We start from the raw sequence: 14,628 nt of genomic DNA, 5'->3' as shown, positions 1-14,628 counted from the left end.
AAAAAATTTACGTTCAAAGGTCTCATAATGATGAGTCGGCTAGGGCCTCAAAATTTTCGAGCCCTGCTTGCAGCTTTCAGAATTAGTCGGAGACCCAGCTTAGCTCATCACAATTGGTTGAAGGAAGAATCAGGGATACATCGATTACTCCCAAGTCAAAGAACAGTTACAAATGTCGTAGTCTTCTGAACCATTCTTTTTTATTTTTTAAAATTTTTGTTTTTATTTGATTTGATTTTTTTTTTCCGCATTTTAGAAGCTTTGAATACATAAACAATAATACAGTCTATGAAATGACATTATTTAGGAGGGATAAAATGGCCTCCCAACAGTGCTTTAGTCATGGACTCGTTTTGCCTCAAGTTAGTCACACATTCTAACTAAGATAAACTGATATATTTCATACAATTTTCCATTAACTTGGGCTATTTGCTCATACATTGGATTCATCAGCAGCCAGTTTAGGTTTGAAAGTATGGAGCATGTAATTGCATGTCCCAACAGCTTCTCCCACTGTTAGAAAGATCCATTCCTGCCCTATTTTCTCTAGGAATTTCGACTTGTTCATCTTCTTCATCACCTCGGCTCCAGGATTGGCCAATACAAGCTAATCACAGCAATAAGATAGTTACGTTGTTAGTTCCATATTCCAATCTTGCTTGTGTTAAAAGTACCAATAAACAAAAATAAAAAACAAGAAGTTTGTCATTTAGACGAAAAAAAGACTCCGATTCTTAAGAACCCAATGGGCCTTTTCCCCTCGAATCAGACAAACAAAGAAGGGTCCGTTTAATTTCAACTTTTAGATGGTTTAATGAAGATAGACGAACCTTGAGCCCTCTTCGCTCAGTAATCTTTTCAACCTCATCAAGCATGCTAATCCCACTTGTATCAATGTTTCCAACGGCTGCCAATCCAAGTGAAACTCAATAACATTCTCTTCTAAGAGATTAAATGAAGTTATATTTTTCAAGTTCTTCACTTACCACTCATGTCAAGTATAACATATTGTAAGCTGGCTTCTCCTGAAGATTTTAACTTGTCTTCCTCATCATTGATCCATCTCGAAATTCTGGAAAAAGATAAAACAATCGTCAAAAGAAACAATCTTTTTGTACAAGGCATATGTGTTTGATGTGATATAATTAAAATTTCTACCTCTCTCTTAAGTAGCTTGCATTGGCAAAGTAGATAGGAGCATCGATCTCAAGTATGAGAACTCCGGGAACATTATTGGCATTGGGATATTGATCAACATTTCTGTAAATCTTGGAATTTGGAATGTTACCAAGAACTATTGTCCTTGGCCTTGCAACAAATAATAATACCCTAAGCACAGACAATCCAACCTACAATGGAAAAGTACAATTAGTTAGTGATTACGGTGTCAAATTGGTCAGGACCCTAGTTAATGAATATCTCAACACAGTTAAATGTACAGAGGGATAAATTTCTAGTCAAATAATTACCAAAATATAAACATTCTATTAAGTTTGAACGAGCAATTTGATTCGACTAAAACTAAAAAACGAGCACACGGATTTCAAAATTTGTCTGCTTAAACGAGTCACCATCTTGGAGACATAATAAGTGACAAATTCCACATAAGAAAATTACCGAAATATGGACTAACATATAAGGTTTGTACTACTTATCTTAATAAGATTGACCTTTTAAGAAGAAACCTCAAATTTTAATAAAAGGAGGACTGTGCTTTGCTCGAAAAATGGATTGAGATGAAGAGAAGGTGCTTACAGCCATGAGTAAGCCTATTTCAATGTTGCCGAAGACAACACCAACATACGCACTTATGCACACTACGAAGTCGAATTTGTCAATGTGCCAAAGATGAATTGCAGCTTCATAGTCTATAAGGCCAAGCATTGCAGCAATTATAATTGAAGAAAGGACCACAAGTGGAGTGTAATGGAACAATGGAGTCAAGAACAATAATGTGATCATCACTGCAAATGCCATCACTATGTTAGAAATTGCTGTTTTACAGCCTGCATTGAAGTTCACTGCCGATCGAGAAAATGGCCCTGAAAATGCAAAGAAGCATTTATAAATTTGGAACCTTAGATATCATACTTCTTTTCTTATTTATTTACAATAAAGTTTGAGTTACTTGTTTCCATTTTTGACTAACAAGAAAGATCATATGTTTTAGAATTTATTCATTCATTCTTCTTTCCTTTTTCGAAATTTTAGAGTTTAAGAATATAAAATACCCATTGTAGATGTATAAATATATAAGCCTAATATCGACCACATTCAACAACAACTTGGGGACATAAAAGGGGATCAAATCAACATTTATGGGTAAATTCGGTTTTTAACCAGATATTTGATTAACCTTTATCAAAATATCTTATTTTTAAATACACCAAACATGAGTTAAATGTGTAGTAGTTATGTACTTATTATTGAAATTAATGTTTAACTTTGACTGAATTTATAAACCATTTATTTAAGTTTACGTCTAGAAATTTTAGAACTAGGGATTATCTCCTAAATGAACTGGGGTCGAATCTCATGACTACTAATAGAAGTGAAAAAGAATGAGGTCCTTACCTGCGGTGAGGTAACATGAAGTGCAAGAACCAACAATATTCATCATCCCAAAAGCAATCATCTCTTTGTTCCCATCTATTTGGTAATTCTTGTACATTGCAAAGCTTCTGCCCACTGCAATCCCTTCCTGTCACATACACATCACCCATCTTTCGTTTGTTACAATTTAATGACCAATTGATAAAAGTTATAAATATTCGAAACTTAAAAAAGCAAGCAAAGGGCATAGTGTGGTCCAATTCAATAATGATAAAGTTGGCAGCAAAACAGAAAAGGACTTACAGCAAGACCAATAATACCAGTGACTATGCCTGTTTTGATGGTTGTGGTTAGATATTGGGATCCAAATTGCAGATCCATTATTGAAGGTGGGTTTATCCCTTTCTTCAAGTACCCTATCTGCAAACATATTTAATTCCAATTACCGTTTATAATCAATGCTTATTACAAAAAATTAAATCTTATTCTCGATAAATTTGTCATAGATGGAATGAGTTAACCCTTATTCATTACTATGTTTGAACCATTGTTACTTCCAACAACAACTGATTGTGTTAATATTGATCGACTTCTCTCCTCCACGAGTACTTACTTAAAAGATTGAAAGGCTTACCGCTTCGACACCATGTCTTTCAGCGTGAGTGAGATAAACGAGAAGACTTCCCAAGACAACAGAGGTTAATGGAGCCATTGCTGATATCCAAAAGAGCTTTGGCTTCTTTTTACTCTGCATATCAATGATTCATTAATGTATTATTACTAAATTATGGTTATTCTTAAGTATCTTTACTATCAATTGTTGAAGATATTAATTTGTGATATAAGCACAACAATAAAATTCTATTTTGTATAAAAAAGAGTTATGAATTAGAATATTTATTATTAAATAATATTTTTATTTTGGAAAAGGCAAATGTGTTCCATTGGAATTCATGATTATACTTACGAAGTATCTAGCAAGCAGCAGGTAGAAAAGGAAGCAACATCCCAACACTGCACTTTCCCATCTCCACTGCAAAGAATATTCAACGTCAGAAGACTTCCATATTTTTCTTATTTATGTATTGAATTTGTAAAAAAAAAAAAAACCGCGTAGTATTAGAGTTTAATAGAATAAAAAGGAATCATAGAATATCCAAAAGTAGGTTTCTATTTTTCTTTAAACCGAATCTCAGAAGCGCAGCTTCAATATATTTTGTAAGATATTAAAATTTTACGTGACGAAAAAATGACAATATTTTCATTGCTACAACTTCTATAGTTTCTCGTAACTCGATAACTTGTATTCTTTATTTCATTTTTGATGAAAGAGACCTGATGAGTTTGGGTGAAAACTGAGCGCATGACGGAGACAACATCGGTGGCATGAGTGAAATGGTCGAGGCCAAGTATCCCTTTTAGCTGTTGGAGGCACACCACCGTGGCTGCTCCTCCCATGAACCCTACTATCGTAGCATGCGATAGAAAATCCACTATGAGCCCTAACCTGCAAATATTTATCCATATGGGACATCAATCTTAAGAACTAACCCAATTTAATCAATCAAAATATAGAAAAAGTTGCCTTGAACGAGTTGTGAGGTTCAGTGATCAGCTGAACATGCCTTAGAGGCTATGCAGTTTTAGCAGAAGGTTTAAAGCTACTAAATTCTCGTCAGCCATAATTAATGGCTTTGGAAAAACAATAAGAATATATATGACGTGTATTCAGGTAGCATGTTTAAGACTAAGCTCCTATTTGGTGGTGGAAAACCAATATTTTAAATAATGATTTTCAGGAGAATTTGTGGTTAAAAAATTAATTAATTCGAACCTGAAAATGCCCAAAGCTGCTTGAAGAAGTCCGGCAAAGAATGTTGCTGTGAAAGCAAGATGAAGATAGAGTTTTGGGTTCTCATTTGCATTAACTTCATTACTCAACATAGAGCCTATGAGCAGTGATCCAACAGCAACAGTCCCCACTGCTAAATCCCTTGAGCTTCCCATTATTGCATATATTAATGGAGGAACAAAGCTAGAATCTGATGCATAAAAAACCAATCTTAATTTATACCCATATTAAATATATACACCTGTGTTTTTAGCATAGTAGAATCACTTACATAGGCCAAGAATTGGTGGCAAGTTTGCAAGCTTTGCATAACTTATGCCCTGAGGAATTGCAAGGCTGGCTATGGTAATCCCAGCAATAAGATCAGACTTGAAAAACTTGAAACTGTATCGTGGGCCCCACTCGAGTATGGGGAAGAGATACTGGAGGCCTAATATGAACTTCCTCCTTGGTGGCTGGTTCTTGAATTGCCGGAGTGGATCATCAGGGAAGAATGTCTCTTTTAGCATGTTTTTCAATGACTTCACGAAAGGTTGCAGTGGTGGGATTTCCACTCGATGCTTACTATCAACATTATTTGTCGATGAATAGACATACTCGGGGTTGCCCATTTTTAGCTAGCCTCAAAACTAAGTGCTGCTAAAATAGGTAAGTCTTAATTTATATGTACCTAGGTGAGGGATTTGGCGTGGGACTAGAATTAGAAATATTGGTAGTAGAGGCTTCAATGCTGAGGTTATGATGGTATCATTGGGAGGATTTATAGTGGAGGGAAATGAATGTATCTTTTCTAGTGCGCAGAAGGACCCATAAACATTGCACACAGTATACATAACTAAACGAAAAATATTACACACAATACACGTGTAAACACATTGCTATGTCAAATTAATGTATCTGCCCGAAATACACCTTTTCATGGTCGGTGCGTAGATGAGGAGAAATGATCATTATTTAGGAAAAATAATATTTTGAATAGTGATTATTTGAAAAATGTGAGATTAAAAATCAAAAAAGTTTTAAATTTACAAGTTAAATATTTTATTATGTGAGTGTATGATTGAAAATAAGTATAAGAATTAAATAGTTTGATTTTAAATGGAGATGAACAGAAGCTAAGTCTTGTTTGATTAAGTTAAAAAGTAATTTTTTAGTAAATTTTGATAAAAGTTTTGATGAAATGTATAATTGAAAAATGGATTAAAAAAATGTGCGGTTTTCATGAGATGTTTCGTTAAAAATGAATTTGAAAAAACAAAAAGTTTGGAATGATTTTATGTTGATTTTACATATTTGGAATATCCCATTTGCCGGGCAATAACCAGATACTTCTTTTAGCTTTCTAATTAAATTAATCGTGATTATGGTGTCAGTTAGGATCTTTAATGAGATAATGAAATGAAATTGAATTCCCTAATTTGATTTGATTAAGACAGTTTTATTAATTAATCCATATCTAACAGTGCCTACCCTTCTGATATTTCATTAAAATGAATCCATTCAAGATTAGTTTTGACCCTTCAACAGATCAATTTTATAATGTTACAGGTAATACCATTAGTTAGATTCAGGTAAACACAGTACAGACTTAAATCAAGTGCAAATTGTTGATTTATAAATTCGACAATGCTGCGAGGTCAATAAATTCCAACTTCACTTTCCTCCACATGTATGTTACATGTGTATTTGTAAGTGACCGTTGCTCCATCGGGGACGAGAAGATTGCAGGCACTCCGGCGCTCATGTTAAAAGGTAAATATGTTTTGTATATTTGAGTATGAGAGACACAATGGACGAAAATATTGATGCATGGCTTGAAGAGAGAATGGTGGATTTGCAATGCGTACATATGGTGTTTATTGTTGCATTGCTAGAGTCAATTTACCTTTGGGAGGTAGATGTGTGAGCTTTTATATCAAAATAAAGGAAGTGATGTCTATTAGATGTTTGACAAGTGATTTCATCTTGATGACTCACTAATCATAAAATATGTCAATCCCAATGTAGTAAAATATTGGTAGTTGTGCTATTTGTACAGACTCATTTGCACAAATGAGTCTGTGCAAGTAGCTTTATTCAAATATTGGACGGGTGTATGTGCTACAAGTTATCAAATTGCAAGGTATGCAGAGTATCTTTGTACAGAATGTCTTTAGACCAATGTAATATTTACAACATGTGCCATTGATAGAAGAGGCCTACCACCTAAAAAATATACTGCAGCAAGAGGATGCACACCTCACCTTGAGAGTAGCATTTGTGGCGCTAGTATTATCATCTTGGGAGAACCATTTTGAAGTAGTCCCCCATTTTAGATGAGGTGCCAAACACCTTGGAGAGAGTTAGAGGAGGGAAGTGGGTAGAGCAAGAACGACCTTGAGCGACCTCTTGTTTTGTCTTTGCTTAGCTGGCTATCACGTAAAAATTAAAAATTGTATGATTATACATTTCCCAAATTACATTAATAAGGGTTGCCCTTTCTTTAGAACGCTTCATAACAAATGGTAAATAATATAAATAAAAATTGAGTAATGTCATTCATAGTGGAGACTATTAATAGTCGTCCTATGTGACATACGCATGGATCTTCACTATGAGTAGCAACCTTATTGTTACTTTCCGTATATGAAAAAGATAGGCTAAGCCTCTTTGAAGATTTGTTTTTCCCTGCAAATTTCATCTTATTTTATACCCTTCATGATAATTTCGAAACTATAATTGAAGAACTTGATTACATGGATGAAATTTTCTCCTAAATTATGGAAATCAACTAGAAAATGTCGAACTTCTAACTTTTAGCGAATGGCGATAAATTGACCAAGAGTGCTCTAGTAACATAATGTGGCATAGATAAAAAGAAATCAAATGTATTAAGGGTGTAACACATACCATCTTATTATTACTTTTGCAGGGTGCAGGGTGTAACATATACCAATGGCTGAGGAATTTGCAATCAAAAGTTCACTTCTTCAGTATCAAAAAATTTTGAAACATTTCACATAAGCTTGGTAGCTTTTGACTTACTATTTTAAAACTGTTTTCACTTTTATAAAACACTCAAAACTTTTTTGGTATGATATTTTTAAATATGTATTTAAAAAAAAAAGATTAACTCTTGTTTAAGCCCTTTTTTTTTTTTTTGGATTAATAGATTTTTGAAAATAGTAATTTTTTGGAGAATGTGTGCTTAAAAAAAAAATTAGAATCCATATGTCATATTATTTTAATAAGAGAATGTGTAGTTGAAAATGAACTTTGAGAAAAAAATGAGTTTTAGAGAACTGGAATTTGAACAACGGCTAAATCTATAATATAAAACTCAAAATATATTTTTGAAACTTCGTGTTTCAGTGCACTAAAAACACTCAAAACATGAAAACAAAATTAATCCAATTCCTCATTTCCATGATTTTGGAGACGATGGAAATTCATGGAAGATCATGATGAGAATCTTGTGAAACTCCATATAGAAATTCCACTTGCAAATTGTGGTCAACGCCAAACATTTCATCTTATTTCAATTCGGTCCATACTTCATGATTTTTGAACGATTTTGGTCCTTTTCGTCCTAATATTCATTATTGATCCCGAAACTTTCAAAAGCTTCCATGTTAACTATAATTTCATTCCCAAACTTTTGATAAGTTGAATTTCACTCTCGAAACTTGCTACTTTCATCCGATTGCTTCTTAATACTTCTTATTAATCTTGTGCAATTTGATTAGTTTTCAATTTCTCCAATTCAACTCTAATTAGGCTAAAACCCATCATTTTTGCTCCAAATGCATCAAAATTCAGGTTTTACCTATAATAATAATAATAGTTACACTAAATTAAGTAGAAATGCACTCAAATTTACAAATATAATTCATGTTTATAAGCATCAATAAACGTGTAAAATATACTTATCAATTTTTCCAACATTAGAGGAAAAAGGCAAGTAGAAGATTTAATTTTGAGCGTGAGAGTGCATATACATGTGGAAAATGATTATGAACATATAAAAATACTTGTCGGCTCGATGATACCACACCAAATCAATGTCGACATGAGGATCATAGAAACAGTAATAAAAGAAATAAAAAATACTTGAGGCATGTATGACGTAGGGATCAACTACAATTTTGAAAACTCTATATACCGAAAAATAATAATAATAATAATAATAATAATAATAATAATAATAATAATAATAATAATAATAATAATAATAATAATAATAATAATAATAATAATAAGGGTTGTTCACTTTTGCTTAGAAATTTAATTTTTTTTTTCTAATATAGTTAAATAGACCCAAAATCCACAACTAGAAATAACAAATCACACCACATATATTGTATTATGTTACACTTTACATACCAACCTTTTAATTATTTTTATTATTCAAAAGATCAATTATTATTTCAATTTCATCTAGGTGTTTGATTTTTCCTCATTTTTGATCCCTCCATAAATTGACATTTAGTTGAATCTTATCGTTGCACATTTTACATAATAATTTTTCATTTTCATTTTTCAAAATAAATTATATATTTTATTAAACATTTATAAATTCTTTTCTTCTTTGAAACTTTCTTGAAGAAAGAAAAAAGTATGTGCAATTATACCGATAAAATTATGTATACATTCTAAATATTATTTCAGTTAAGGATATTTTTATATACTCAACTATTTATAGTAACATATATATAAAATTTTCAGCTGACTGTATTCTTTGTACAATAATTCTACTTCAACAAAGTTGGGTTACAAAAGTGACTTTACAAAGTGTGTTGGTGGAATCCAAGCCACTTATTTCAAATGATTTAAAAATCTGTTTTTGAAATGATTGTGTAAATCCAACTTTGTCATCCAATTTTGTCAAACTCCTTTGTCATTTTAGCATAACTCTTCTTTGTAACCATTATATGAAATGCAGTTTGTAAATCGTAACTTTGTAGAACACAATACGTGAAATGTAATTACTCTCTATATATAAAAGGTGTATTTCCTATTTTCGATTGTATTAGGTTTCTTTCTTTCATGTATTATTGTCAAGAAAAGTCAATAAGACATGACCCTTTGTTCTTCTATAAATAATTAAGTCAAATTCTCCCACTTTTTTGCTAATTCGCCAAACATTATATCTTATGAAGGGAAATGATAGAACATGTCATGTGGCAAGACCCATTAATGAAAACATTTTGGTTTAAAAAGTGATAATAATTCATGTTTGTGAAGTGAATTCCACTTGTCAAATAATTAAATAGCTTAATTTGACCCCCCTTTTCAAGCATGCCATGATGACTGTTCAAATTAATGCAATTCAAATTAATGCAAGAACGAATAAATAACACAATACAATAGTGATCAGATAATATAATTTGAAAAAGGTGTAAGAAACATTGGATCAATTATCAGTCTTTAAGAAAAGCCCAAAATTATGTGAAATTCAAGCAAATAATTTTTTTTTTTTTTATTATGACCATGGGTGTCTATACTAGCCTACGCGCGCTTCGACTAATCCCATGGGATTCTAAAATTTATAGTCGGATACTTATCTCAGTGGCCCTGAGGAAACTCAAACTGATGACCATTGGAGAGCAAACTCAAATCTTGATCACTGAGCTACCCCTCAGGGTTTAAGCAAATAAATGACTAGCATAAATTATAATCTAGCAACATAATTGAGCAAGTCCAAATGTCCAATAGATAACGAACTAAAATAGCAATTTTGATTAACAAGGGGGTTGTCGACATTCTCTCCTGGTCATTGAGTTGAATTACTATGTAAATTTAATTGTTGAATCTTCGAAATATATGGAACAAATACTTGAGATAAGGAAGACAACCTATTTATTCGTAATCAGTCACATCCAATCCAACTTAATATATATGCTATTGAATTTTCTATTTCGATGTATTCATATGAATAATCATCCATTTAAGCTTGTTGTCGGTAAAAAAATGTTTCATTATTGTATAAACCACTATGAATATATACTTCAAAATCTGCAAAATGTGCGGCCACCGTGCGGACTCCGAGCTCATCTTTGACTTTTCCCTTTTATAGTTGATCCAAGGCCACTTATTAAGCTCTACCCTGATTACTTAGCAAGTTACCAACAAGCTTTATGGACACATCAATAGAGCCATGCACTATCTTAACTAATCTTTATCCGAAGTGATTTGTTGCTCTAAACTATCTTGATTGATGGACATGGGCGATGGTTGTCTTTCAAGTGAGCATGTCATTTTGCACGCAATGGCATGTGTTAGCTTCTCGTCCATTACCTCTTGTAGCACTAGAGATAGATGTCGGTAGCTTATGTTGAGAATCTACTTAACATGCACAGCGGAAATAAAACAATTTTTTATTTCCACCAGAAATCGCCTTTGTATTTAGATAAAAATTGTGAAAAAATCATACATTTTCTACATCTGCAAACTCCTTTGCTTTACTTGCGTTCCAATGACCTTGATCTGTCACCCACAGTTATCCAATTGTCCAGCCTCCAACGGGTTACCACACGGAGAACAGATTGCAACTACCAGGATTTTCTCCTCTTGTGCTAGCAATAAATTATGAGAAAACTGTATGGATTGAAAAACTCTAGCCATGTATTTATATAAGCCCAAACGGGTCTGGCCTGGTCCGGTCCAATATTTAATTAATCCATTTAATTAAATTTGATTCGTGAATTAATTAATCCAATTAATTAATTCGGGCCTATAAATTTATCCAACGATTGTTAAATTAATTAATTGACAAATTGTAATTTTCTAATTCTCTTTTGTGTGTGACCCATCAGGTTTCCGATCACGATACCTAACGACATGAAATATTATTTTGATCTAATCAAAATTGATAAATTAAAACACCTTTTTAATTTATCATCAATTCACACTCGTCGTCCCAGATTGATATCTAACAATGTGTTAGAGCAATACATGTAATGGAAAATGTCATGTGGTATGACAAAACCAAATTCGTTCGTTTACCATGAAATTATAATCCCTTCGTCAATATGATCTGATCAATTACGAGATATGGAAGTGTGTCAATCTCGAAATATCGATCATATCTTTCACTCCACTATTAAATCAATATAAGTCGAAAACTCATTTTCAACTTATGAGTACACATTGGCCAAGAATTTTGTTGTCGACTTAATTGAATGAAACGCAGTTCATAATCTCCTATTATTGAAGTGTGACGAATCCTCAATTGGTCATTCACAACCTTCATACGATTCTTGACATACCCGAACGATATCGTATTAGGGGCCCTTGACAGAGCAACATCCAACACCGTCAAAGCATGACCGTCCTCATATAAGTTACTATGACGACCTCAAGTCAAAAGGATCAATCCCACTACCGAACGTTAGAGATTAACCACTGACACTCAGATACTTATCCATGTGGAATCTCTCTGCGGGTCTCCAATGTTTTATTCTATAACAAAACATCTACGTGTTCATTTAAGTGTCACCGCACTTTAGCTTGTGAGATCAGAGACTTCACAAGTAAAAAATGCCACACGTGATGATCTATCCGTAATAACGATATCCGTATCTCGTTATTACTTATGACCACAGACAATTTAAGATTCAATCATATGTAATTTGTATCTCATAATCACAACTCCTTGTAATTAACAAATTACGAAGATTTGAATCTACATACTCTATTATTCAATTTAATTGTCTATTAATTAAATAATAGATCTATCATTAAATTACACTAATTATATATCAAAAGTATTTATGTCCAAAGTTGATTGGACTCAGGACATAACACTTACAGTTTAGGTAATTTCCATGTCTCAGTATATAGGTGCTAGAGCTTCTAGCCTTCGATGGTGACAAATGAGAGCTTCGTCTCTATAGAGCTTGTCAGCTATGCTTCATAGCTCGAGGTTAGCTACACATGTCCAATTAGGACGATGTGTGAAAGTTGAAACCTCAACTTCTTTATTTGCTTATCGCGAATGGTTGCATAACATTAGCCGGAGGTCAACTATGACCTCCTTGACGTGAGTTATTAAAGTGGAGTTTAGACATTCTACTTGTAGCCTTTACGACTCTAGAGCCCAATAGAATGGTATGAGCCATAGCTCAACTCCTCCATTCTCGTCCATTTCTATTGTGGTTTATTGTATGCTCCAACTCTAGTTGGTCGAGCTCTAGGTCAGTTGGGCTTTTAGCAGCTAGTGTAACGAAGCTCATCATACACAGGGTGGACCTACTTGAGCATTGAGCCTAGCGAAATCGGCCGCCCTCACTCAATTTTTACATTTTTAGTTTTTCTCCAATTTTTTTAGGTTTTCAAATTTTTTTCCAAGGTTTTTTTATTACGGCCCTAAGGTTTTTTTTTTTTTTTTTTCGCTTCGCCCCCACTGAACTTTCGTCCTAGGTCCGCCCCTGATCATACACAACTGATGATCTTTATTTTTCCTTAACTTTTTATTGTGTAGGTGAGTGATGATCTTTTCACATGCAATGGTCAATAAATATGACAATATTCATGCCTTGATAGATATAGGTTTTTATATATTACTCTTATTGAGATTAAAAAAAAAATACTAATACTTAATATACGGCAATCTTCAAATGCTGTTGCCTCATGATTTGATGGATATTGTAAACAAATGTATAGAGTTACTCTCAATTTAATAGAATTATTTGAAAAATATGCACATAAGGTAATTAAACCTTATTTGCTAGAGATTCTTTGAAAATTCATTTTTTCACTCATTTTTTAATCACATTTTTTTCAATTAAATAAATTTTTATGCCGATATATAATTTTTTCCAATTTTTTAACCACGGATTATCCAAAAATTTACTTTTTACAAAAGTTATTCTCAAAAAATCCAAATCATACAAGATCCGAAAGTAGTGAATGGTGTATAGTAAAGTTTGATTAGACAATTTGTACACGCAACTCTTTTGGCAATGGATTCTTTTTTCGATGATAAATATGAAACAGCAATAAACATTTTATCCACGGGAAACAGTGTTATCATTAAGACAAAATATGGACGCAATTGACTCTACTTGAATTATTGGTTTGACCTAATGGAATGGGGCTTCTAAGCTTTTCGAAAGCACCACAAGTTAGCCACCCCATTAGCAAAAGTGAAAAATGTGGCCAAGAGGATCTTCCATTCAACGGCTACAGAGTATGTACCAATAATAATATAACAATATTCTAAGCTGAACTGCTGTTGTGGAACAGTTCAATTTGTCTTTCGAATCTCCATTTTGTTAATAATTCGACCGACAAAGCAAGAAATATGAGCATATACGACTCTTCAATTATCCGTCGTTTGGCCCCCATTATTCCATATTATAATGAGAGGATTAGTAATTTTTTGAAGAATACGTAGTTAAAAAAGAGAGTTTTTGGATTTATGCGTAATATATAGAGAAAAATAAATTATAATTTACTGAAAAATAACTGGGGCCAAACGGAGGCAGAACGTGAGGACACTGTTAATTGCATGATAATAAGGTCAAGAATTTTGTGCCATTAGCATTTCTCCACAAATGCACCTGGTCGGTTCAACCAACACATCACATGCATATATGTGCTTACGTCCATGTCTATGTTATATTACTCTTTAAGTGCACTAGCATGATTATTTTCAATAATTAAGTTTAAGAGGACATTCGAGAATTTTAAGAAAACATACCTAGGTTATGTTTGATTCCTATTTTTGGTTAAAATGACTTTTATAATATTGATTTTTTTTTTTTTTAATAATGCATGTATGGTTAAAAAATAAAGAAAAAAATTTAGGTTTACTTACAAAATTATTTTCTCCAAAGTTAAGAAAAATAAAATTTTAGAGAATGGAGCTAAAAAGGGTCTTTGTATAATATGAGACAAATTAATCGTCTTAAATATGAAGTGTAAGAGAAATTAATGAGCTCTGGTCTTTGCAAATCAAGAGTTCAGCCAATGAGTGGAACCACAATGAAGTTAAGCCCTATTTGAACCCCATTATTTCAAATTAAAATGTGCGGAATAGTATATTTTTGAATAATGAGTGGTTGAAAAAGGAGGAAATTTTTTTATTTATGTGTAATATTATTTTATGAAAGATAGCGTGATTGGAAAAAAAAAAAGAGAGAAAAATAAAATTTAATTTAACGGGGACTAAGATTTTAACTTCTCGTATCTTTTTACTTATACGGTACAAAATCAGCCACATAAATTTTATTTTATTTTAT

The 14,628-nt window shown here is 32.6% G+C and overlaps 1 protein-coding gene across 1 annotated transcript; it reads right to left on the bottom strand.

Annotated features, from left to right (window-relative positions):
• Positions 1-268: 268 nt before the first annotated feature.
• LOC111382268 (sulfate transporter 3.1-like) lies at positions 269-5,148 on the bottom strand. Its single transcript, XM_023006183.1, has 12 exons — positions 4,677-5,148; positions 4,388-4,595; positions 3,889-4,060; positions 3,521-3,586; positions 3,188-3,301; positions 2,857-2,973; positions 2,575-2,701; positions 1,756-2,042; positions 1,159-1,349; positions 987-1,072; positions 831-907; positions 269-607 (listed from the first exon to the last, which is right to left on the bottom strand). Exons 1-12 carry the CDS (start codon positions 5,014-5,016, stop codon positions 434-436), a joined length of 1,959 nt encoding a protein of 652 aa, XP_022861951.1. The 5' UTR covers positions 5,017-5,148; the 3' UTR covers positions 269-433.
• Positions 5,149-14,628: the final 9,480 nt, after the last annotated feature.

This window comes from Olea europaea, unplaced genomic scaffold (genome assembly GCF_002742605.1).
Source record: "Olea europaea var. sylvestris unplaced genomic scaffold, O_europaea_v1 scaffold2457, whole genome shotgun sequence".
Classification (NCBI taxonomy): Eukaryota; Viridiplantae; Streptophyta; class Magnoliopsida; order Lamiales; family Oleaceae; genus Olea; species Olea europaea.
Note: the sequence above shows the minus strand (reverse complement) of the source record. Positions and strands in the feature narration are given on the sequence as shown.

Coding starts and splice junctions, on each gene's coding strand:
- LOC111382268 (XM_023006183.1), bottom strand. CDS start 5,016: ATGGGCAACCCCGAGTATGTCTATTCATCGACAAATAATGTTGATAGT. Junction 2,974..3,187: donor AAAGACATGGTGTCGAAGCG/GTAAGCCTTTCA, acceptor ATATGTTTGCAG/ATAGGGTACTTGAAGAAAGG. Junction 608..830: donor CTGAGCGAAGAGGGCTCAAG/GTTCGTCTATCT, acceptor TGCTGTGATTAG/CTTGTATTGGCCAATCCTGG.